The sequence below is a fragment of the Hyaena hyaena genome, unplaced genomic scaffold, assembly GCF_003009895.1.
Source record: "Hyaena hyaena isolate Hyena2069 unplaced genomic scaffold, ASM300989v1 scaffold_1008, whole genome shotgun sequence".
Lineage (NCBI taxonomy): Eukaryota > Metazoa > Chordata > Mammalia > Carnivora > Hyaenidae > Hyaena > Hyaena hyaena.
Window position 1 is genome coordinate 412,722 of NW_024081641.1, and position 26,694 is coordinate 439,415.

At 36.4% G+C, this 26,694-nt stretch overlaps 1 protein-coding gene across 2 annotated transcripts in view; it reads left to right on the forward strand.

Annotated features, from left to right (window-relative positions):
* Window positions 1-26,694, forward strand: part of ADGRG6 (adhesion G protein-coupled receptor G6) — a 137,796-nt gene that overhangs the window by 55,662 nt on the left and 55,440 nt on the right. Inside the window, exons 3-6 of one of the 2 annotated variants that reach the window (XM_039221757.1) lie at window positions 7,420-7,761; window positions 9,974-10,597; window positions 19,940-20,008; window positions 22,267-22,350. In XM_039221757.1, the coding sequence (XP_039077688.1) occupies window positions 7,420-7,761; window positions 9,974-10,597; window positions 19,940-20,008; window positions 22,267-22,350 (1,119 nt within the window). The remainder of the gene's footprint in view (window positions 1-7,419; window positions 7,762-9,973; window positions 10,598-19,939; window positions 20,009-22,266; window positions 22,351-26,694) is intronic. The other variant, XM_039221758.1, reaches the window with a different exon arrangement.

Here is a 26,694-nt window from a genome sequence, read left to right on the forward strand (position 1 = left end):
CCAGTGCAGTGCCAGGAGCAGAGATGCTTACTTCATAACTATTTATTGAGAGAGTTGTTATGGGAGGATGGTAAGGGATGAGTTAGACCATGAATAGGACAATATGGAGTGCTATATCCTTTTGGAGCCCCGAGAAGATTTTGACTTAGAGAAAACATTTTTTATTCTTACATTTGAGTTTTCATAGATCCTTCCTTGGAGGATGAGTTGGAGGTGACGAGATGATTGACAACGAGGCTAACTACTGAGCTTTTGGCCAGGAGAGAAAATTGTGAAGCTTAAACTAGCTTCACAATTTTGGGAATGGGATAAGGGGATAAATTACATCACCATGTATAAGACAACATCATAGTCCTTGACAAGAATTTGAGAAGCTTTGGGAGAAAGAAGACAGAGGAGGATATTCAGAGTTCTAGTTTGGAAGTTTCTCATGCTACTAACAACTGTAAAGTGGATAAAAACAAATCATTTGAGGAAGGGTATTTGAATTGAGGGATCTATGAGATCTTCAAGTGGAGGCATTGAGTAGACATTCACAAGTGTGGGTGTGGTGCTTAATAGGACATGCATGTCATCAGCATTTGGACATAATGAAGGCCTGGGTTTGGATGAGATCATCCAGAGAGAATGAGTATAGAGACAGAAAAGCTGAAGGGAGAGGAGAGTGCCATCAAGTACTGCCTTGAGGCACTCTTTAAAGCTGGAAGGAAAAAAGTGAGATGGTAGAGATGGTAGGTGTGAGTTCTTGTCATTGAATTCATTGAAAAGCCACAAAGAACAACTCCTGTCATTGATTTCTGGACACAGTGTCTAACATTAAAGTCTCTGTGTTTCTCAAAGTTCTGATTTTCGCTCACCTCTGTTCTCGACACATGTGCTCTTTCTCTTTTCTCTGTCCATCAGTGTCCTTTGTTTGCAAGTGGGCAAGGTAGCTGCTGTCTTTGAGTTTATATAACATCGGCATTCTGTTTTTCATCATTCTCTGAATAAATGATCTGTGTCCCTAACTTCACTTTCTAAGGGGGAGACTCTGACCGAGTAGCCGAGCCCATGATTTGGTTCCCTTCAGGTCAGGGGTCCTTCCCTGGGGTGATGGTCCCAATATGACTGCATGAGATGTGGGAGGGGCAAATCCCTTTGGGAGAAAGTGTATGCCTGGAGATTGTGACTAGCGTCCATAGTATGTTGTTACTTAAGGGAGTACTTCTCAGATTTTAACGTACTTATGAATCACCACAATATCTTGTTAAAATGGATTTCATTTGTAGATCTGGTTGATTCTGTGTGTCTGACAAGCTTCAGCTGATGCTGAAACTGTGGGTCTGAGGATCATACTTGATATTGAAAAGATTGTGCGGGCAGTTAGAGCCGGGGCCTGCTCAGAGAGGGCTATGAGAAGGGCAGGAGGAGAATAAGGAGAAGGTAGGAACTATGAGTGAAGAGACTCAAGAATCTGGGGGTGTTCAGAGGCATCAAATGTTGAAGAGGGTGAGTGAGATAAAATTGGAAGCCTCTATAAAATGAATAATCTGAACAATGTTGTGGATTCTTTTCAGCAGGGTTCAGAAGCCTTTGTATTAGCAAGGAAGAAGGTCAATGGCTGGATTAATAGATTCAAGGGGTTTGCAGTACAGGAATATGGAAGGGAATAAGAGACTTGAACATACTAACCAGAAAAGGTAGATTAAGTGATGGGCCCTGCCACTTAAGTTGTTTCAAATTATGCATTGCCTTTAGATTTTTTTTAAACACTTGGACAAGGATTCAACCACTGGTTAAGAGAGAACAGTTTTCCATGAAAATGTGCGTGAGTGTGTGTGCATGTGCATACACATGTGCTCATGTGTTTAATCCTCTTGCAAGGAGATATAGCTACATAATAAAGCATTTCCATCAGCTCACTCATTTGGATCGAAAAGTATTACCTTTTACAGTTATGTATGTAATGTTCTTATGCTCCAGTGGTCATGGAAAGCAAGACTTGAAGTTTAAACATTAACAATATCATAGAAGATAGAAATGTATCTGGAGGTGTGGTGCATGTGAGTCTCCTTGGGGATTCAAAAGTTGTCAAGCTTAATGGTACTTCATCAAGGAACTTTGAACTTCTTATTAATTTTCTAGCGACATCAGACTTAACTGATTCAAGTAAAATGTGCCCTTTTGAACTAATGTGCAAGTCATTGCAATAGCTTCATATTCGTGGTGCCTCCAAAGAATGTTTCGAGGCCAAAACAACACAGTGGGAAGTCAAACCATTTTCTGGTTAACTGTGGGGAAACCAGCATTTCAGGAGGACTTTGGGAGTGAACTGATATCTGTGCTTGGCTGCTGGAAATTCCAGCTGGAGATTGGAATGGCCAATGTAACGCTGGTTTAGGAGGGATCCTCCCCTACATAGAAATGCTGTCTTTGAGTGTAGAGTTTGCAGAGGAGTGGTGAGGGGTGGGGGTGGGGGGGCAAAACTTGCCAAGTGTGTCATATTAACAGAAATGCAGATGTCACAGCCAGATTGCCTTCAGATTCTTTGCTGCCCTAAAAAAATATGCATAGAGGCCTGAAATCACTTAAATTTAAACATTTCACTTTGATGATTCTATATTATATATAGTTCTATATATTATCAGTCGATTAATACATGCCAGCATCTAAAGTATTATTTCTATTTGACATTTTAGCAATGTTACATCTGGCAGCATTTTACTTGATCTGGAGAAATCCTCTGTGGCTCTTCCTGGCTTTGTGAAGAGTTAGGCATTAGAAGTGATCCTGGAATTCTCAGTGGTCAGCCTTTGCACGTATACTTCGGAAACTACCATGGCTACTAATATTTTAACCTTTTTAAGCAACTAATAAACTTTATTCATTAGAATGTAATTTATTCACATAGATAATTCAAACAGTGACTACGCATGGATGCAGACTGAACAGGAGACTTGTGCAGCACTTTCTGGAGATGATTTTCATCAGCTAGATTTTCCAGCAAATTCATCGGTGACAGTTTTATATACATTCAAATAAAAAATAAGATTTAAGTGCATGCATTTTGTTCACCACTTTACACAGTATAGGAAAAGCAGTTATCCCATCTACAGATCTATGTTGAAAGAGGCTAAAATTGATTTTTTTTAATTTATCTTTTGGAACTGATACTCCTGCCTTAAATTTTAAAGGACATACTATTTGATTTATAGGCAAGTACTTGAAGCAGGGGTGGAGTAAGTTCAAATTTTCTGAGATAAAGAACAACAACAAAAATCAAGATAACAATTATTAAGTCTGGATCTAAGTGTCCTTTATAAATCGAAATAGGCTTTGGCAAGGCTGGGAGGTTTTCAATCTTAGATCGGAGTTTCTTTGAAGAATAAAGTTCTGTGAAACAAAGATGAGTAAATTATTGCTAAACATTCCCAGGCATAGGCAAGAGCTAGGGGTGAGATTTGGTTTGTTGTTCAGGTTACTGGAAAACGTTGCTTGTATAAATTTATAGGCATGAATATGTTACTGTATCTGTCTTTTTTAAAAAAATTTTTTATGTCTTTATTTTGAGAGAGAGTGAGAGGGGGAGGGGCAGAGAGAGAGGGAGATACAGAATCTGAAGCAGGCTCCAGGCTCTGACCTGTCAGCACAGAGCCCAACGCGGGGCTCGAACCCACCGACTGTGAGATCATGATCTGAGCCGAAGTCGGACGCTTAGCCGACTGAGCCACCCAGACGCCCCTGTACCTGTCTTTGAAAACCATTTGAGCCAGATATTTTGAGTTGAGTATCATTTAGAAAATATATCAACTCCAGTTTTACCAAGACCACATTTAGTGACTTCTTTAGGAGCCATCATTTTAAGTAGCTGTGCCTTTAAAAACAATTTTTTTTTTAACATTTATTTTTGAGAGACAGAGATAGAACCAAGCAGTTAGGGACAGAGAGAGAGGGAGACACAGAATCTGAAGCAGGCTCCAGGCTCTGAGGTCTCAGCACGTAGCTTATATGGGGTTGAAGCCAGGAACTGTGAGATCATGATCTGAGTGACGCTGGCCACTTAACTGACAGAGCCACTCAGGTGCCCCTTAAATAACTGTGCCTTTAAGAGAAAACTAATGAATTTTTTTACTGTTTATTTTGGGAGAGAGAGAGCGCGAGAGAGCGCAAGCATGAGTAGGGGAGGGGAAGAGAAAGGGAGAGGGAGAAAATCCCATGCCTGCTCAGCGCTGTCAGCACAGAGCCCAATGCTGGGCTCGATCCCATGAACCATGAAGTCATGATCTGAGCTGAAATCAAGAGTCATATGCTTAACTGACTGAGCCACCCAGGAACCCTGAGAGAACTAATTCATCTCTTATTGAACTAGCTTATTGTATAGGAATCGATTAATTGTGACATATGATTACTCTAAATGGGCAAATTCAAATCACCATATTTTAGACTACCTAGTATTCTTTACTAAAATATTTCAAAATTAGTTTCTTAAAATATATTAATATCAGGGTGATCACTCTATATTTAAGAAATTGCCCATTAGAAAACATTGTCTCTTAAAATAGTACTTGAGCACACCACTTTGCTATCTTTTGTTTAATTGTGAAAACTTTTTTTTTCCTAGAAAAACACTAGGCTGACATTCAGAAGAGCTGGTTTGAATCTTGGCCTTCTTACCAATTAGATGTATAACTTTGGGCAAGCTATATAATCTGCATCAGCCTTATTTGTTTCATCTGGGTACTAATTCCCAGGATTGTCATGATGTCAAATAAGATACTATATGTGAAAGCCCTTTGCTGTAAACTTATCTATAAATATGATTAACATGATGATACTATACCTAGTTTAACTGATTTTTCATCCAGCTAAAATAATCACTATTTAGTAGCACTATCTCTAAATGCTATCTAGCAACTATAGATGAAATCATATAGAAGAATGCTTTAAATGGTTTTTTAAATGGATATTATGGATGTCTTCCCTTTCTCTTTTTCTTCCTAAAGAGTGTCTAAGGGAAAAAGAGATTCTATTAAAGTGGATTGCTGTTTTTGTCTCTCTTAAATTATTGATGCAAAGATTTTGTGTTATAGTAATGACTAAAAATAGCCAACACTTATACAGTGCTAACTGTGTGGCCCTGTGGACCTTTCAATATTAACCTATCTAATCCTTTCAATAACCTTGGGAGGTGGGTGCTTTTATTGTTGTGTGAAGGTCCTGTGAAGATAGTGAAACTGAGGCACAAAGAGATTAATTTGTTCGAGATTACAGAGTCCGGGCTGTCAGATTGAACTTTCCTGTACCTTTCATTCAGCTCTTAGAGAAGCATTTCACAAAAAAATATATACATCAGGCTAAAGGAAGTCATGAACATTAGTTGGGTTTTGGATGCAGTGGATAACATTTTATTTTGGAAAAATGCTGTTGCTTCATGCATGTTGAGATGACACAGAGAGTGTATCTTATTTTCTTTTGTCTTTTTCTTGTTTAATCTTCAGGGTCTCTTACTGGATACAAAACTGTCAATTTATTAGGATTACTTCTCTCTCTTGAGCACAAGGTACAGTAACAGGAAGCTAACGTGTCAGACCCAGTGTTCACAGTCCTATACTATGAGTGAAATAATTGGAAGAGCACACCCTAAATTCCCATCCAAAGAGATATTCCAGAGTTCATGCACTCTGTCTTTTTTGACTTAGACTTTGTATGGCTTCTATCATACTTCATCCTTCTTTAATTGAGGCATGTTTCCATTGATTTAAGTTTTTCATTTATTCATAAATTTAACAAATTTTATTGGAAGTCTTTCATGTACCAGGGATGCTGTGAGGTCCTGAGGAGTAAGATGGTGAGTATCACAGTACATACTCTTGCTTGTTGGGCTCAGAGAAACAGACAATAAGAAATAACGTCGTAAGTGGAAGTAATACAACTGCTCGGATTAGAGTTACAATGGAGACGAATGTGGTGGCCCAGGGATGGATGAGAGAAGGCATTTGGCCAACACTTGGTGATCGTGCATTGTTTTCCTCTGTCTTCAGCCCTGTACGAGACAACGGAGACCTAGGGACGAAAAGCAGAGGGAGGGCAAGTTAGAGAGAATTGATAGGGAGCAGAGTTGTCAAGGATATGGCACATAACATCAGGTGGCCACAAGGGAAAGAAAAAGGAAAAACCTAACCTGAGCAGTGTAGTATATCTGATAAGTCCTTGCTTCTTTCACTGAATCGTGGAAGAATAAGCAGTATTTGTAGTAACTACCATGTTCAAGAGAAGTTATTGCATATTTATTTTACTCAACCCAGTAAAAGAGGGAGGAATATAATACAGTTAGAGTGATTTCCATAAACACGGTCAAAATGTTTTACTGTTTGAAAGCGTATGTGTCAGTTTTATGGCAGTTTATTTATCCAGAAAGTTGAATAAATGAAACTACTGCCTACATTTATACAACTGTTGAATGAAACATGAACATTAATTGCAAAAGCATGACTACATAGAAAGACGGGAGACCTTGGTTTATGGTTCCAACTGGTGATTAGGGCCTGGGTAGCTAATAATTGAGAGATAGTTGATTGCTTTACTTTTCTTCTTACCTCATGTTACCATCTGTTATTATTTATTTGGGCCCAAAACTGAAGTGTAAGAATCATTCTGGCATAGACTTTGTCTTTTTGTTGACTAATCTATACTATTTAGAATAGTGCCATCTAACAGGCACTCAATTATTATTCACTGATTGAATGAGAGATAATCACACAGGTATATACATAACAACTGTAATGAACAAATGAAATAAGTGGAAGTATTTTCAAAACTGTATATATTCCACACGGGCAAGGCAATGCTATTTATTTGAACTTTAGAAAAAAGTACAATCTGCACAAAGATAACTTGTTTGTTTATATTTTTATTGGTAGCTTTCTCTTTAATCATTTATTTCCTAAGTATGTATCTTCCCTTATTTCCATGATTACAATATTGACTTCCACCTTTATGTTTCCATAACTCCCTTCACCCTGTTTCAGTTACTGTCTAGAGTAGAAATTCTTAACCTGGGCCAGTGCACCTTTGGGAAAAATGGATTCATTGGTGCCTCCCGAGGCCTCATATACTCCCTAAAAGAGTGTAGTGGCATCCATGCGTTTTACTAGAAAGAGTTCCTGTAACTTTTATCAGGTTCTTAGAGTATACAACCATCCCCCCCAAGTTTAAAAGTCATGGCTCTAAAACTTTGTATTTTTCTTTTACTTTTTTGTTCCTCTATTGCTTTTTCTTTTTCTCCTTGGGATGGCTTCAGTCTCCTTTTATTTTTCATGGTTATATTTTGGTATTTTAAAGTGTTTACTCTTTGATTGTCTCCAGTGTGTGGTATTCTTGGTTTATTGTATGTGTCTGATCCCCACCCTTCTCTTTGTCTCTCTTTTGTCTGGCCAACAGTGTGGGGCTGTGCCAACTGCAGAGTCATCCTATCCAGCCCTTCGGGGACATTTACTTCTCCATGCTATCCTAACGACTACCCAAACAGCCAGGCTTGCATGTGGACCCTGCGAGCCCCCACCGGCTATATCATTCAGATAACGTTTAATGATTTCGACATTGAAGAAGCTCCCAATTGCATCTATGATTCATTATCCCTTGATAATGGAGAGAGCCAGACTAAATTTTGCGGAGCAACTGCCAAAGGCCTATCGTTTAACTCCAGTGCGAATGAGATGCATGTGTCCTTTTCAAGTGACTTTAGCATCCAGAAGAAAGGCTTCAATGCCAGCTACATCAGAGGTATGTAAACCAAAGATGACGCCAACCTTCTGCTTTCATTTAACATGCTCTACAATAAACACAAAGACCAGAAGACGAGAGTTATGCTCTTTTATGTGCATGTGAATGATTAGGATTAGAATTTAAGGGCAAGAATCTGTTAATATTCTCGAGCATTCTCATTAGTGATATATAGTTACCAGATCCAAAATCTGGTTACAGTAGAGCTGAATTCTTTTATATTGTTTATATGCAGAACATTTAAAGGCTGTTTGGAAGATATTGTAGATATTCCACAGCTAATAATTAAAAGCTGTAATTCTAACATCACTGATCATTTAAAATGTTACTCTTCAGAAATCATTTTATTTTAGGCTTTTAAGATGTTGCCCTTTTAAGGAACTATGCTATGGAACAAATATAAAAAATTAGCATATATTAAAATAAAAAGAGCTATGTATAACTTAAGCTCACAAACAACATAGTCTGAGGAAAACACCTTCAACATTTCTAATGGAAAAAAAATATTTCTATCCAATATATTTCTAGCTTCTGGCCTATTATAACATTTAAATAGTCTTGGTCTCTCTAAAGCCTCTCTTTGCTTAAGGAAAACTCAGGCTTCAAGACTAGCTTCTTAAGTAGATATCATATATGAAAGAAGAAACAAAAAGAAAGGCACCGTTATGAACGTGACTGACCCCCTTTATTATAAACTTGTGGTTTTGGTGGTAAAGTTATTTACTGTTTGCAATTCACATTACATGTGTGTGGTTAATTGGAAAACAGGTGCTTTAATTTTTCAAATGATGTTTTAAAAATTATAAAATACTACAGGAAATTAGAAAATAAAAAAGAAGCAAGTTAGAATTATCCATACCTCTATTATCCAACCATAACCACTAATAAAACGTTGATGGACGTGTTTCCTTCCAGCACTTTTAACAATACATGTAGTATACTGGGTTCATATTAGATGAGTATCCCTTTGGGCAAATAGGCCTATAAAGTGCTTTATATTTTAAAAAGGAGACTGAAATCCATGATTCTATTAAATTCTATCATGCAGTTTTTACTAGAATATTATATGAAAATGATGCTTTTACTGTAGACCTATTCTTGGTGTATATTAAAGTATATTTGAACTAGCATTCCTGTGAAGCCAGCATTAATGAGAATTTTTGAAGAGAGCTACCTCTCTCTCAAACCAGTGCATGTTTCACAGTGTCTATTATATTAACGTAGGGAGAAACCCATTGTATTACTTAATAATTTCACATGTGTCACAGGACTAGGCTAACACATTTTACTTTGGATATATTATGCAGATGATAATCGTAATCCATGTTAGTAATCAGTAATGTTAGTAATCAATTGTAGCTCTATACTGACGATAGCAGGCACTGTTCTAGTGCTTTCCAGGTATTAGCTTATTTAATTCCTATTGACCACCTGTGCAATAGTTGTCATTTGTCCATTTTATGGATGAGGAGACAAAGGTAAGAGAGGCGAAGTAACATGCCCAAGGTCACAGTGAATTTTGTGGAAGAGCTGGGATTGAAAGTTGTTTTTAACCCTTTTTTCCTGTGCTCCTTGCTGTTCCTCACAAAGGAGCTCAAATGCCCAGCTGTAAAAGAAATATAACTTAAAATTCCATTTTTACTTTTACTTTTTTTACTAGACTGCCTCTCCTTAATAGAATTATCTTTACCTTTGCTCTTGAAATAGCCTGGTGAGGGAGAAAATGAATAGGGTGTGGAGTCTCTGAAGGGGAGAGGGCAGCAGAGGAGGGTTTGGGAAGAGTAAAAGGCAGTTGTTAATGAAAAATAGAACTATTAGCTATTATGTTTAGAAATTATTTGAAAACTAACATATTTTTGAAAATCTTAGTGTGTAAAAAGAGCTTTCCTGAAACTTTCTTTCCTCAATTTGGGTTTTGGGGATTTGCTTTTTAGTTTAGGGATAAAAAAAAAGATACTTATCAACTTGGTTGGCTCTAACTCAGAAGTTTTGGTGTGAGATCCTATCATGATTAGAGTTAACATGGATGGCATTACATAGTGTTCTTACTGATACAAGATAGTGGGTTGGTGATAGTCATGAAGGAGACGTGATGGGGCCAAAGTCAGTCAGTCCAGAGTGGTGGGGGTAGGAGGGCATATCAGATGTTTTGTGTCTCATTAGTTCATATTTGAAGTTAATACATTTTATTTGTTACTATGTTTTGTTCTAGTTGCTGTGTCCTTAAGGAACCAGAAGGTCATTTTACCCCAGACACTAGACAGTTATCAGGTATCTGTTGCCAAAAGTGTCTCTATTCCAGAGCTCAGCGCTTTCACTCTCTGCTTTGAAGCAACCAAAATTGGCAAGGAAGACCATGAATGGATAGCCTTCTCCTACTCAAATGCGTCCTCCTCACAGTTACTCAGTTTTGGAAAGGCCAAGAGTGGCTACTTTGTTTCTATTTCTGGCTCAAAATGCTTCCTAAACAGTGTGTTACCTGTAAAGGATAAAGAAGACATTTTCACAGAGAGCTTTGAGCAGCTCTGTATCATTTGGAATAATTCTCTGGGTTCTGTTGGTGTAAATTTCAAGAGAAACTATGAAGCAGTTCCCTGTGATGCTACCATTAATAAAGTGATTCCTGGAAATGGGAAAATGTTGTTAGGCTCCAGTTACAATGAAATTGCCTCTCTAAAAGGTGACATTTATAACTTTCGACTTTGGAATTTCACCATGAATTCCAAAATCCTCTCCAACCTCAGCTGTAATGTGAAAGGGAATGTGGTCGACTGGCAAAATGACTTCTGGAATATCCCAACCCTAGCTCTGAAAGCCGAAAGCAACCTAAGCTGTGGTAAGTCTGGGCATATTCACCCTTTGTTCTTTAAAGCATTGTTCTATGCATGTTGGTCAACAAGAAATCATACACACACACACACACACACACACACACACACACGTAGTTGTCATTAATGAGCTTTTTAATTTTTAAAAAAATTTTACTGTTTATTTAATTTTGAGAGACAGAGTATGAGCAGGGGAGGGGCAGAGAGACACAGAATCTGAAGCAGGCTCTAGGCTTGAGCTGTCAGCACAGAGCCCAACACGGGGCTCAGACTCACAGACTGCGAGATCATGACCTGAGCAGAAGTTGGACGCTTAACCAACGGAGCCACCCAGGCACCCCAGAGCCTTTTAATTTCTAAAATGTGGGGCGCCTTGGTGGCTCCGTCGGTTAAGCGTCCGACTTCTGCTCAGGTCATGATCTCGTGGTTCGTGGGTTCGAGCCCTGCGTCGGGCTCTGTGCTGACTGCCAGCTCAGAGCCTGGAACCTGTTTCAGAGTCTGTGTCTCCCTCTCTCTCTGACCCTCCCCTGCTCACGCTGTCTCTCTCTCTCTCAGAAATAAATTTTTAAAAACATTAAAAAAATAAATAAATAAATAACTTCTGAAATGTTATATGCTCAGCCATACATAGTATATATTTGATTATAAACCATATTTATTCCATCAAAGCTTTTGGTCCCATCATATTCAAGTTTTCTTCATGTCATAAAATGTCACACAGTTTATCACCAACATAACAAAAATTATAACTTGATGCCTCAAATAGAAATGTTAACACCAGGACCGAAACGAAATCAATAAGTGATTGTTTTTAATCACAAAGATGATACAATAAAAAGTTGATCTTTACGCAATTTCTATCAACTTATTTAAATAAATGACCACCACCTAAAAGAGTGGTATTGACTCAGCCAGGATAAAATACCAAAGCAGCCCATTTTGTGGAAAAATCTTTGATAATCAGGAATTATCAATTTTTCCTTGAGCGTTTTTTCTGTTTGAAAATGAGCATTTGTTGTCTCTTTCTCTTTATGGTTAATCTTTGAGAGACTTTAAATGTGATATTACTGGAAGTAGCCAAATGCAAAATACTTAGGAAAATAATTCTATATAGCAACTTTATATTAAAATAGACTTCTATCAAACTTTCTTTATGTGCATGAGTTAATTTTAGAAATTATTTTATTATAAGACTGATTAAAATATAAAAGTAGAAGTTTCATTATCACTTTTGAATGTCATATGACTAAATTGTTGATAATAGATACTTTTTAGTCATAGATAACTTTACTTAAAGAGGAAAGAAGTGGGGGGTGCCTGGGTGGCTCAGTCCGTTGGGTGTCTGACTTTGGCTCAAGTCATGATCTCGCAGTTCACAAGTTTGAGCCTCGCTTTGGTTCTATGCTGACAGCTTAGAGCCTGGAGCCTACTTCAGATTCTGTGTCTCTCTCTCTGTCTGCCCCTGCCCTGCTTGTGCTGTGTCTTTCTCTGTCTCTCTCCCTCTCTCTCTCTCAGAAATAAACATTAAGAAAAATTTTTTAGGGGCACCTGGGTGGCTTAGTCGGTTAAGCGTCCGACTTTCGCTTGGGTCATGATCTCGCAGTTCGTGGGTTCGAGCCCCGCATCAGGCTCTGTGCTGACTGCCAGCTCAGAGCCTGAAGCCTGTTTCAGTCTGTGACTCCCTCTCTCTCTGACCCTCCCCTGCTCACGCTGTCTCTCTCTCTCTCTCTCTCCTAGAAATAAATAAAACATTAAAAAAAAAAAAAAAATTTTTTTAAAAGAGGAAAGAAAGGGTATAGTGTTAAAAAGTAATTCTCATGTGACTTTGGAGGGCATTTTTACCAGAAATTCATTCCCAATACTTTGAATAAAGTAGGACCCATTTGAAAGACCTTGGACCACCTTCTCAGTTTCCAAACAGTGTGTATCCTTCTGCTCTGGGGAATTCTTGTCACTAACCCTCAATGTAAGTCAGTCAGTGCTCTGTGTGGTCCATGGTGTATCTGCAAATGGTGGGAGGCTATTAAGTGATGTCATTTGAGAGACATTTCCTCGTGGGTTGTTGGACAGAGGGTAAACCACAGCCGTGTTCCAGAAGAAGACTGCAGAAGTTCATAAGAGCTAATGGTGTTCCTCAGCATCCCCTCAGTCTGATCAGCTACAGAGGATGTTCAGGGACTCCTGAGAAGTCTTTCACCCCGTGAAGAAATTGAGATAAAGTGTGTGTGTTTGGTGTGGGATGGTGAGCAGTGAGAGGGCAGTGATATTCCTCCTTCGTCCAGAGTGATTATCTTTACTCTAGGAACCTGTTTTCACCATAGCCTTGGCCATTATTAGAACGTTATAATATAGATCATTTAATAGTTCCTTTTCTATGGAGTAATATTTGAAGATTGTGGCAACCAAAAAAATTTTGAGTAAGTATATTAATAATTGCTAATACCTAAGTTATATGCTTAATTTGAATATTTAATACATATTATGTTCTAGGTACTGTTTTAAGGCCTTTACACATATTAATTATTTTCTACAACATGGATCCCATGATGTGGGTTTTATTACTAACCCCATTTGGTGGATGAGAAATCCGAGGCACAATTAAGTAATTTATGCAGTGTTAATTAGTGGCCAAGCCAAAAAGTGAATTCATAAAGTTTGCTTTTAGAGCTGTGCTTTCTTACAAGTATAAATTAGACTGTCTTTTGGATTATGCAGCACCAGAAGATGGCTGTACTAGAGTAAGTGAGCTAATTCTTGCCTGGATGAGGAGTATGAAGGTTTGGGTGTGACCTGTGGGAAAACACTAGCTTTCCAAGGTATAAACACTGTATTTGTTTGAAGCAAAATTAATAAAGAGTTCCTTCCAGTGTTGCTTCTTGGATACATTAATATGATAAATGTGAAGGATATACATGGATTCCTGAACGTCTCTAAGAAATCCTCTAGACCAGAGGTTGGTAAACTAGGAAGGCCTATGGCAGACCAACAGTTTTTGTAAATAAAGTTTTATTGGAACACAGCCATGCCTAGGAGGTTTTGTATTGTGCCACAGTGACACAGTTGGTGACTGTGAGAGACAGAAACACGGCCCACCATGCTAAAATTTTTATTGTCTGGCCCTTTAAGAGAAACTTGGCCCATCCTTGAAACTAGTTCAGAGAATCATGAGGGTCCAAGTTTTGGAAGCACATACTTTCGACAACACTGGAAAAGACCTACTAGATCTCCTGGGCCAGATAGAGTTAAGCCAGCCACTCGTGGGCTCACTAAGCCCTCAGACCTTGATGATAGCGGTGGCATTTATTTGTTCTCATTTATTTGTATTTGTTCCACACAATGCTTTTAAATGATGATTTATTACCAATGTTAAAAAATTAGACTTGAAATAAAGAGAAATTTTTGGATTCTCTGGCAAACAAGAAATGAAGCCTGAATTAGTATTGCTGCCTGGTCAACACAGCTGGGGTGAGGTTTTTGTCCACTTCTCAGCCCTTACCATTCTCTGTATTCTTCCCACTCCAGCCCCCTTCCATCTTTAGATTGGCTTCTGGCCCCAGGAGGCATATCTGTTTGGGAATCCCAACTTAGGCCAGTCCCTTCACTTAATATAAGGCAGGAAACTGAAAATGGAAAAAAAAAAAAAAAGTGGCCAAGGCAGTTGGTGGGCTAAAATACACATCTGTCTCCCTTCCCCAGGATTCATATCTGGGCGTTCTTCAACACTGTCTTTAAAATTCCTTTCCCAAGGCTTAGGATTACTGGAACGCATCGAACACATGCTTGGGTAACTTAGCCATCTGTACGTTTTCAAAGTGATTTCATTGAAAGAGTAGCACAAGTTACAGAGTCTGTGTATTTGAATTCCTTTAATTTTTATGGTGGTCTTCTTGACATTCCACGATGACACAAACACCCCATGCCATGGATTCAGATATCCTGGGCTGTGTTTCAGGAGTCATAACGGGAGAGGGAGTTTCCTGCCACTCAGTCATCAGCTTTGGGAGTTGAAGAACCCAAGTCACTTATTAACTGACAGGAAATACCTGTCACAGAGATGATATCTAAGCTTGTTAGCTATGCAGAACTTCAACAAATTAAAAAGAAAAAAGATTGCTCTATTAACATTTTAACCTTTCTTTTTTTTCTGGAACATTTTGGCTTGCTCTTTATGGTAACAGTAATGTCCAAAAACTAATAATCAGTATAGTAACCAATGGGAAAATAGAATTTCATGCCTGACATTCCATTCAACTGACAATATCTGTTAAGTATGACTTTTAATTCCAGAATCAACTTGTGGTAGAAGAATGAATAGATTTTCCAAAGGTCTATTGCTGAGTAAATTATAATATGAAAATATGATGGTAAAACAGAACTGATTCAATCTAATATTAAGACAGCCTGTCATTTGTTTCAAATAGTAAATATCCTAGCCTTAATACAATCAGCATATTATTAATTATTGTTTCAACAATGTCAGAATTAGACATTTTTTTTGTTTTCCTACACTATCCTAAGCCTAGTTGGGGAATTATATTATACCTTAAGAAATTTTCAAGAGTTTTTGTTAACACAGTTAATCTTGTCTGTCTTTTCCAGAAAGAACTGCTTTATTTAGCAGTAATTCTTTTTCATTTTATAGCATCATTCTTTTTCTTAGAACAATTTTATTAAGCATATTCAGTTGGCTAATGTCCATCAATTATCACAAAGAACAGTAACTTCTATACCAGTTTTATTTATTTTACTGATGATCGCTCTTTCCTGAGGAGTGGTACAGTATAATTCAGTGAATAGTCTAAGTTCAAACAAAATAAATTTAGTTAACAAGCATTTATTAACCACTTCCATTTATTAACTGCTTGTGGATGTAGAGATAAGACACAATTCATAAGTACCCAACTTCATAGTTACTCTTTTCTAGAAGTTTTTGGATTCGTACTGATTTTTATTTTCATTTCCAAAATTTTGTGCTTAATTACCCAGACCTCATCAATTCTTAGATTCCTACCCTTTCGTTTTCAATTATTACGGTCCTGTCTTCCACAGTCATAAAATTCTCAGTCACTGCTGGCATCTTCCTTTCATCCCTAAAAAAACTGTATTGAGTGTAGCATTTTTAGATAACTGAATTATTTTATAAATAATAAAATAAAGATAAAATTACTTTATCTTTACAAAGGACTTTATTCTTTGAAGCTGTCCAAACACTTTAGGAGCATAAATGGCTTCCAGAAATAATGCTGTTGTAATTATATTTATGGAAATTATAAAATTCAATTTAGTAATCCTGCAAAGAGAGAATTGAAAGCAATTATTATTTTTTTCTAACTATTGCACTCACTGTGAGGATTTAGTGCTGCTATTTCTTGGATTATCATTGTGTAGAATGTAAGACGAGCCATTAGCTATGCATCCGTCTTTTTTTTTTTTTTTTTATCACAACTTGTGTAAATAGTGACTCCTTTCAGTGGCAGGATTTTGGAAGAATAACAGATAGAGAAGAAAGATTAACAGCTTTAAAGCTTTTCGTCACCTGTTTATTTTCAGTGATTACGTTTCCAACTCCCCCTCCCCCTCCCCCAAGGAAATTTGTCTCTAAATGTTACAATCAAATGTTATTTTTTAAGCAAATACCCTTAAAAAACCCGTGTGGTATCCACAAACATCAGTGAACACACATAGGTCACATTTTGAAAATAATTCCTTGATACTAATTATATCATTATCCAGGAATGAGAATCAGGTCTTTTTCCTTAACAATCTGGCCTGTAAATATGTCCACCTAGGAAAATCTACCATGAGAGTAACTTTTTTTATGCAGTTGTGCTCAAAATGGAACTAGATGTAAATAAAAATTTTGTGTGCACCTTTTATATTTTATGTATTTGTTTATGTAATTTGGTATATTTATAATGGAAGCTTTCATTTATCAGTATAATTTCCTTCTGTTTAAATTTGTCACTTGTACTCACACTATGTAGTCTTCAGATTTAATTTCTATTGCCATACTGAATTGTCATAAAACAGAGCTTATTGAGTATTTTATAATACAGTATCAATTTGCTAAACTGTAAGTACCCCCAAAAAGAACAACTGATCAAATACTGAGAAGTGTTATAATTTTCCCTGACAACGATGTCACATATTGGAACTTGTACTTGTTATCACACACTGAAACTGAGGAAATGTTAAAGAAAATTGTTAAATATCTTGCTCTAAATCATAACTATTCTGGTTTTCTTTCCTCATTTCTACCACTGAGCCCTTCAATATACTGTAGTGGACGTGTAGTTAGCCTAGAAACTTCTTTCCCACAACACTGTCTCCTTATCTCTCTTTGTCTTCAGAGATATTGTATCAGTGCCAGAAGTGGCCTAAGGAACCTTTGACTGCCAACATTGTGTGTAATTTGAGGAGCACAAGAACTCTGTTCAAGGGTCTCTCTCTCTCTCTCTCTTGTTGCAGTGGCAGACATTTTCTCGTTTTGAGTTTTAAAGGTTTTTTAAACTTTTTTCAGAAGCTCCTCACTAAAATATAAATACTGAACAGAGAAGTAAGGCTCTGCGAGAAGAAGGCAGAAGTTAAGTGTGATGAGAAAGAATAGTGGTCAGAAAACATTAATGGCAAAATCCTACCTCAGTCCTAAGACAAGCCTCAACTTCTGCCTCCTCAGATGCCCTTTTCCTGTAATCTATTTGTCTAAATTTTCAATCTTTCAAAGTCACCCTCCCTATTTCTGCCTCCTTTCATAGCCAACCTTCCTCTTTTTGCATTCACTTCTCAAATGGTGGTCATGAGTTCATCATCCCTGTGCTACTGAAACTAACTCCTGTACCGTTACTACCAAAATGCCAATGCAGAGGTAAACATCTTCTCGGTTTTGATCATTCTTGACCTTTCTGGTATGCATAACATGGCCACACCCTCTATGAAACTTCTATAAAACCACCTTCTACAAGAACTATTTTTACTTCTCAAATTTAGAGCTCTTTTTTACTTCTTAGATAATGTGGTCCTTAAATATAGGAATATCTATGATTCCATCAAATCTATACTCTAGCTTGAATCATCCCAGGCACTTCTGTAGATTCTGCAGCATAATTTCTTGGCTAGACCTCGCAACAAAAATGTGTACACCTGCCCATGTATCCAGATATCACACAGACACCTCACTTCTCATTACTGGACTTTCTGTTCTTTCCATCCCTCCTAAGCTTACTTTTCTTTTAGTATTTCCTCTTTCCTTTTATGAGATCATTATGTACCAATTTCTCAGGCTGGAAACCAGAAAAATGTTCCCTAGTCTTCTCTTTCCTTTTCCTCCAATTAGTTACCAAATACTGTACATTCGGTCTTCAGATGTCTTGTATCCATCTCTTTCCTGCCATCCCCATTGTGCTCATGATATCAAGTCTGAACTATTAATATTAGTTATTCTTATTGTATCTTCTCTTTTACCTGGCCAGGGAGGCTCAAAAGTGGTGTCAGATTTAAATCTAATTTTCTCACTTTGTTTCCTTTCATAGTTTCCTTTAAGAAAGAGTTCAAAATGTTATCAGTCATTGATAATGCATCTTAAAACTCAGCAAAGCTGGAGTACCCACCTACTGTGTGTGTGGGATATACCAGTGAAAGACAGAGCCCCACCATTCATGGGGCCAGCATTCTATAAGGCCCTCCAGAAGTATCTATTACCTATATACCTGATCATTCCTACTCTACTCCGGTAATGCCATGCCACCCAGTTCCCAGAATTTTTCACTGCCGTCTTGGTATGTGTTTCAGTAATTCTGTCTGTTAGTAATACCCACTTCTAGCCACTTGTTCCCATATCAGTATAGTGCTCCTGATATTCCTCACAGGTATTCTTCTTTGTAATGGATCCTCTGTTCACCCTTCTCTTGAAACTGCTGGTCATGCCCTCCTTTGAGCCACTGAGCACTTCACATGCAGCATTCAGAGAACTGTAAATCTGTCTCCCATTTATGTCTGAGAGCAGTGACATTGTCTTAAAGCATTATTCTAGCCTGTGTGCCTCACACACTAAACAGTGATTAAATTTTTATTGAATGAATATGTAAATATCTATGATGAGGGCTTCTTGCCAGTTAACATCACAGACAAGCCTGTACTTTTTTTTTAAAGTTGTTTATTTTCTTTGAGAGAGAGAGAGAGAGTGCACAGGAAGGGGAGAGAGACAGAGAGGGAGAGAGAGAGAGAGGGAGAGTGCCTCAAGCAGACTCTATAACGTGAGGCCTGATGTGGAGTTCGAACTCACAAAATGTGAGATCATAACCTAAGCCAAAATGAAGAGTCTGACACTTAACCGACTGAGCCACCCAGGCGTCCCTGAGTAGGTCTTTCTGGGGTAGCATTTCTTCATTGGGCCAGGTGCCTGAGACAGGTAAGAATGAAGAAATCATGATTCATGAGATGCTGTTAAACTGTTGGGATGCTTTCTGCTTATGTCCATCATTTACCTAATTAGACACATTTTGTTAGATCACATACCTGCTGTGCCTTCACATACTGTTCCCATGGGAGACTTTGGAAAATGTTTAAACATTAGAATAGAATCACTATTATAGAAATGTCCTCTTAAGATTAAATATGTGTATGTGTGTGTATATATATATGAATATTTTTATTTATTCTTCTGTCTTTATGCATAGTGGGGGTGCTTTGTGATAAGGTTAGCCCATTGGGAACAGTCTTAACCTGTTGGTTAAATCTGCTAACTGTCAGAGGGAGTTTTAGTGCAATAAGGGAAATCCATTTCACCTACTAGAAAATCAGCTCTAAACTTGTTGCTTGCTGAGGATGCGTCAGTAAAAAAAAGTTTGAAATGAAAAGACACAGAGGCCAATTTGAAGTCACAGAAGCATATTTCTGGAATAGCAAACAGCATATGCTGGTGCCTGTGATCCAGAAATATGCATTTTATGAATATTAATCATATCCAAGTTCACTTTTGAAACTTACCTTTGATATTTATATTACTTTATTTATATGAATTTCTACCAGATCTTGATAATTTATTCTATAAAAAGGTCCTGGACTTTTTACACAAACGCTAATGGATAGGAGCACTTCTCTTCCTTTCATCTGTGAACAGCCAAGAAGTGGAGTTAAAGCTTTTGAGGGAGATGTCAGTAACGTGATTGTAGCTTTGTGGAAATGAAGACCCAAAGCTTACGAGACTTTCTTGATGTTGGAGTATTATTGCTGGACTCTTCTAGGTCTGCTCCTATTATACCAACCAGAAGATTCATGGATTCTTTTTTCTTGCATAATGTCATTAAATCCTAAATTTATATAACTTGTGTCATCCTTCTGTGTTGATCAAGGTTCCTACCTGATCCCACTCCCGGCCGCAGAACTAGCCAGCTGTGCAGATTTGGGGACCCTCTGCCAAGGTAGGGAGCCAGCGTCGCCCTCTGGACTATGTTTCCTACTTGCTATTTTGGATAATGAGGTTTAAGTTATTTTGATTATTATCTTAATTTTCACTTGAGAAGCCAAAACCCAGCAAAACAGAAGAATTTCTGGCTCTCAGTTGTGTGGGTGCACAGCACATACCCTGTGGAGAAAGAATGCATTCACACACTGGTTGACCATATTTCCATAAAGCATGGGCTTTTTAAAATGTGAATAATTATATACTATTAAACAGGGATTTATTTCATTTTTCCCTCTTTTTATTCTCAATATTATTGCAAAGGTCCGGTATAAATATAGTCATGCAATATTGGAAAAAGTACTCATGTGTGACTAACAAGGGGATAATTAAGTTAAATATTCTGTTAAGCTTACAGCAAGATAATAAGGGAATTTATGGGGTATAATATAATTAAAATATTAGAATAAAAATAATTATATTAAACTAATATTAATGTAATTTTATTATTTTAAGGTACAGTGACTATATCATGGCCAGTAGTCCAGTTATATATTATTACCAAATAGTTGGATGCTAATAATATATAATTAAAGTTATGTAAGTTTTGAAATAATAATTTAAATATTTTTGCTTTAATTTTATCATTGCTCCTCCTAATTACTCATGACCCATTTCACCCATTTATTCTATTAAATATTTCTTTATGACGTAGCATGTTCTATGTACCACATTAAGAATCATGACAATGCCTTTGCAAAAGCTGAATCTCTTATTTAAAAGAGGATCACGGTATGAAAGTGACAGGGGTTATAGAAGTGCTTCTAAATGGATCAAAACCTAAGCTCTCTTCTGTGGTTCCAGTGTGGGAAAAGAGTAATCAGGGAGAAGGGATGTAATTCAGTATTATCTTTGCTTCTTTTCTGATACACTATTTCTTGATATTATTACCGAAGATTGATCTATGAAAATAAAGTCATTATGTGGGTTTCACAAACAGTGTAGTTTAAAATAGTTATGTGAAATAAAAAGAAACATTAATTTTGCTTAGTTCAAGATCTGAAGGATTTAAATTTTTTTCTTTTAATCTTAGAAATCTATAGGACTGATTCCTGAGAAAAAGACCAAATGCCCAGCATTTTTCTCCTCATGTCCCAGATGACCAAACAGCATTTTGATATTCATTGATGTATTTTGCATTAAGATGAATATAATTGATTGGCTGTAATTTAAAAAAATAAATACTTAAATTCTTAAGTGTTATTATTTTAAAATGGAAAATCATTTTAGTTAAGGATATATATTTTGAGTCAAAGAATTTAGCTTTCAGAAGGTAATCATAATCACATATCACTTCATACATAATCTCTTAAATGTTTTAAGTCTAGGTAATTGTTTAAAAATTGAGATATATAAGAAATGGTCAGTGTACATATGAGTGTACAGCTAATACAAGCATACTCTTAAGAGAAACTAAAGAGAAATGCTGTATATAGTTCTTTTACTACTTATATAACTCAGAATCCCTTAGAAAGCTATTAAAACCCTACATAAAGGTTTAATATTGGAAATTTTAATAGTATAAAAAGCAAAGTGATGACATAATGCCTTGAAAATAGCTCCTCTGTAAGGCGTGTCCTTATGAAATTTGTTTTATCCATCAGTGTTTAGTAGAGTTACTGAGATCTGTAAATGATTGATTCTATACATTTATATTCTATAGTCTATACGTTTCATTCTCTTTGTTTACATTTATCTCCTCAAGGAGATACACATTTTATTCTGAGACTTTACTTCTCTAGCCTCAGCATATCAGGAAGAATAACTTAATTTAGAAAGCTGATAGGTGCGGAACAGACTGCCTTCTGGAATCTGTTTTTTGTTTTTGTTTTTTGGGTTTTTTGTTTTGTTTTGTTTTTTACAAACTTAGGAAACTGAGTCCTAGAAAGATTTAGTAAGTAAATCACTACGTGGTCATCAACGTGTTAATAGGAGACCTGGTTCTAGAATCTAGACGTACTTTCTCCTCTTCATTTGTGCCAGCTCTAAACTCTTGCACATTACAATACCAAAGGCCATATGAAGTGATTCTTAATGTGCCATAGGAAGCATTGCTTCGTTTTATGCATTATAACCCTAGAGTCTGTTGTAGTGAGTAGCAAGAAATGGTTTCTATTCCTCCTCTATATATTTTCAAGCATTAATTATAGATTGCTCATCCATATTAACTGTCATGTGCTCCCTGCAAAATTACATCTCTCTCATCTTTATTACCAGCTACTGTAGACTCTCCTAGTACTACATCACCCATTGTCACCACTAACATGCCTGTTACTAATAGAATCGATAAACAAAGGAATGGTAAGAAATCATTACCTTTTATATTTGTAGTATGTCGGATATGATTAAAAAAATTGTAATCTAAGAATGGGAATATCTAAGGTTCAAACAAAAATTCTGTTGTTGGAATCATTGGATACATTTGTACATTTGTAAGATTAGTAAAATAAGTCGACATCACTTGATACCCTTGAGTTCCTTTTTCTAATGACCAGTGGAATGACTACATTTGCAGTACCACTCTTATACACCTCTAGCTAACAGTGTTTTCCAAGGAAGCTCTAAGAGAAAGGTATTTAATTAAAAGGAATTAATTTGCTTTATATGAAATATCTGAAAAAATATGGTATTTTGTCAGATTATTCTCTTCACGAAACCAGTTTTTTAAAGAATTTTATAATTTCACAAAACCTAATGCTGTAATTTCTCACTGAAACCAACTTTTATGTTTAAGCATTTGTGACATTTAAATCCATTTATATGGTAATATGTTGCTGTCTGTTTTTATTTGTTGAAGAATAATGGTTAGAATGTAATTGCATATCAACTAAGTCCATTTTTGGCTGACAAAAATTCAGTTAAGTGCCAATGCTTCTTGACTCTTTTTCCACATATACTTTACAATGTATATTATTTGCAATTTGCAAATATGGCAGTTAATAAGATACAAGACATGAGCAGGGAAAATGCCAGGTAACTTAAGTTATTATTTAGTCTGCTACCTGTATGGACCACATAGTCTTTTGATAATTCAGAGTAAATGATTTAAGTTCCTTCTAGAAAAGAAAAATTACAATCAGGTGACCACAGCATTGCCTTGAATACGGTAATATTCCCAAGTATGAGCTATTAGAAACAAAGGAATTTTCTCAACCCCAATCATTTCACTTGTGAGGCCAAAACATCTGCAGTATATCACCAGGGACCAAAACCCAGAGAAAAGAAACCCACATAGTTAATTTTTTCTTTGGCTTCAGGGGTTATACCAACTTCCTCTATAAGGACATTTAAATTGGAAGTATGGAATGTTTTACATGAAACATAGATATAAATTTTACTAGGATTATAAAGACACCGATTCAGGGAAGTGTTTATGGTTATTCTGGTAGTTACACCAAGGAGATTTATGATGGGGCAAACATTCCAGCAACCCCCAGGAAAAAGCAGCTACAGCTGAAGTTTCCAATGCATATTTCACATGGACTCCAGCCAGTAGATGGGAATATTATAATTCTAACTAAGTATTTCGCTCTTTGTATGAACATACAAAGAGGCTCTGTGGCATTCTCCCTCCAGGACTGGCACATCCTCTACTGCCCAAGAACTTTTATGTGATGCTTCAGAGTCCTTGACTTGGTAGAGTAGAGCTGTATTCACTCCATCATGTCATTTCTGACATTCTTGAAGAGAGCCTTGTTCAGCCATTCCTCCCTGCGTCATAACCTTCAATGGGGTTTCAACAAAGCAGGCAAATGTTAGAATCAGTTAAAATGGTTTGACTTGACTACATTAGAGGAAAAAACCTAATTGAGATGATTCTGGATAAAAATGCAATCCTAGCATTTAAAAATATTCAAAAGTCATCATGTGGTAGAAATATTCTCAAAATTGTGTACTCCAGTCTGTGTACCATCTGAACAACTTTTACCACATCTTTAGCCACCTATATTGTTGAGTTACAAGGTTTTTTTTTTCCTAAATTGACTCATATTTTTACTTAAACATTTAAGTTAATATGGAAAAAGTGATATTGCTCTTGTAAAACTGATATTGTTAGCTGTAAAGTAGAAATGAAAAATGAAAATGAATATAATGAAAACAATATTATTAAATTCTCCCTACCTCCTATTGTTTTCTCAGATCTCTATGCCTGAAGCCTTCACTGTCTTCTTAAAACGGGAGAGTAACAAAGTTTTAGAGGCAGACTGTAATCTAATTAATACATTTTTTCTTTGATGTGGTCAAGTTAGAAATTATTGGAAAGAGAATTACTTGTTCACCTTCTGAATAAATGGGATTTAAGGTCATGTCCTGGACCATCTAAATCATTCATATACTGTCAAGAACTTCAGATACACTTCTCTTATTCCTTGGGAAACGGATACAGTAAACATTCTCAGGCTTATTATGATCTGTATATTAGAGAATCCTGTTTTGTTCACTGTAACAAAGATAGGTAAAACTATCAGATTTGTCATCTATCTTATCCAGTCCTTTAAATTCCAGACTATGGAAGAGTTTTGTTGAGTCCATCAATGATGAGATGCTGGTGTGAAGAGGGGGCAGGGATCGAGATTGTTTAACAATCAGACATACTTCTCCAGTGTATCAATGAAATGTGTTTTCCTAGACTTGTGAAATGTTCCTGCGTAAAGTTCCTTTTGTTATTTTCAATACGACTTTAACTGATACCTCAGATAGTATACTAGGAACATCAAGTTACTTTTCATAAACAGATGTTTCAGTCTGTAATGTATAACCTACGTATTCCCACAAATAAGTTTGTGCCTTTTACATTACATTCTTAAGGAAAGCTTTTGAGCCAGTTATTTGCATACCAAATCTTATCTTCTGTGCTTGAAGCATCACACCAGTGCCCTTGGATATTACATTTTGTGGGATCAACACAAGTAGCCCAAGCAAGGAATTAACTCTGTTAGTCCTTAGTATTCTTCTAAAAACCTAGCTTACAGGTATCCATTGTATCACTGCTTCTAGTTTCTTAACACAATTTAACTACTCAAATAAAATAATTTATTCTCTGGATGTATATATATATAGATAGATAGATTGGACAATCAGTCTAGCTTTATATTCTTGTTATCTAAAGAAATCATGTGTGCAGGATGAGCAGGACCCCGGTCATATTATAAATGCTACTTACGTGTTATGATTCCCTCATCACTACTCCAAAGACATCATTTTGGCTCTAAAATAACATTTGGTTTATATTTAAGCATCTGTAAATTGAAAATCAGCCATTCAAACCTGTATTTCACACCCTTCCATATAAAGTAGTCTCATTTCTATATCTTCTAAGAAATCCTGAAAAGAGCATTAAGAAGGATGAAAAAAATGATTAATTGGAGAAAGGAATACTGTTTTGAGACCACATCTGTAATGGCAAGCAATGATTTCTGCTTTGAAGTTCTGCATGGATGCAAGAAAAGAGTTGTCACACTGGAAAATGGATATATTTAAATACTTTTTATTTTTTTGCCCCAAGAAATATCTATCATGAATTCTTCTGGCTTGGTTGCCATTATTAGGATAATACATACAGCTTTTGAAGTCTCTGGAATATATGAAAATTTGTAATAAGCATTTCTATTGAGACCCTGTAGGAGTTTTTACATCTATAGAAGATTGCTTGACCTCTAGGATGCCATGGGAAAATCTGCTTCAGTGCATCTTAATTATGTGTTTTCTGCAGTGGCAATGCTTAAGCCAATTATTTTGCTGCAAGCCACAACCCTTCTTCCCAGTTCTTTGGTGGGCACTTTATCCAGCATTGAAAGTTCCCTCCTGGACATTTCTCATGTTTCATTGTTGACTGTATTGTTCAGAAATTTTAAAGAAGTTTAACAAGTAGACACCATTGAATATATAAATACTTCATTCCAAGGCTTCTGCAGAGAGACCACTTTGAAAGTGATCTCTAACACAAGAGAGTCTGTAACACAAGATGTTAGGTTGTTTTCTGTGTTCATATATTTTATTTGCTATAAGCAATATAACTCTAGGGAGAGTACTATATTTAGAAATTTATTCAGATGATCTCTGATATTGGATGTCTTTCTCATTTATAAATAACAGCAGATTGGAAAAATGAGGCAGCAAATATTTAAAAATTAAAGAAAACCATCTTAAATGTTTCCAAAATAATGTCAGTGATTAAAAATAATGATTTTTGGTATTTTGCAATATTCTTCTGAGCTGGAAAGAATGCTGGTCTTAAACACGTGCTTTGCATCTCCATCTAGTGGTGGCTTTTCAGCTACTCTGCTGGCACCAGTGAACATTGGCAGAATTATCTTTAGGACCCTGGAATAACTCTGAGACCTCTCAAATTTGAACTTCTCACCCATTCAGAATATCCATGATTTGATATGATAAGATATACAGTGTACACGTGTTTTGTTCATCTGAATTATTATCATTTGTTTTGAATATATTCCTCCAGATATTTTAAATTCAGAATATTTTTAGGGAAACATCAAATCAACTTTGCTAAAATACCTGAAGAGTTTTAGAACCTGAAATAACCTAGTTTGCATAAGTTAAATCCACTTGTCCTTGGGCTTGTACCAATTTCACGTATTTATACTATTACCTCTGGGAGTGGTAGAATTTTTAGCATGAGAT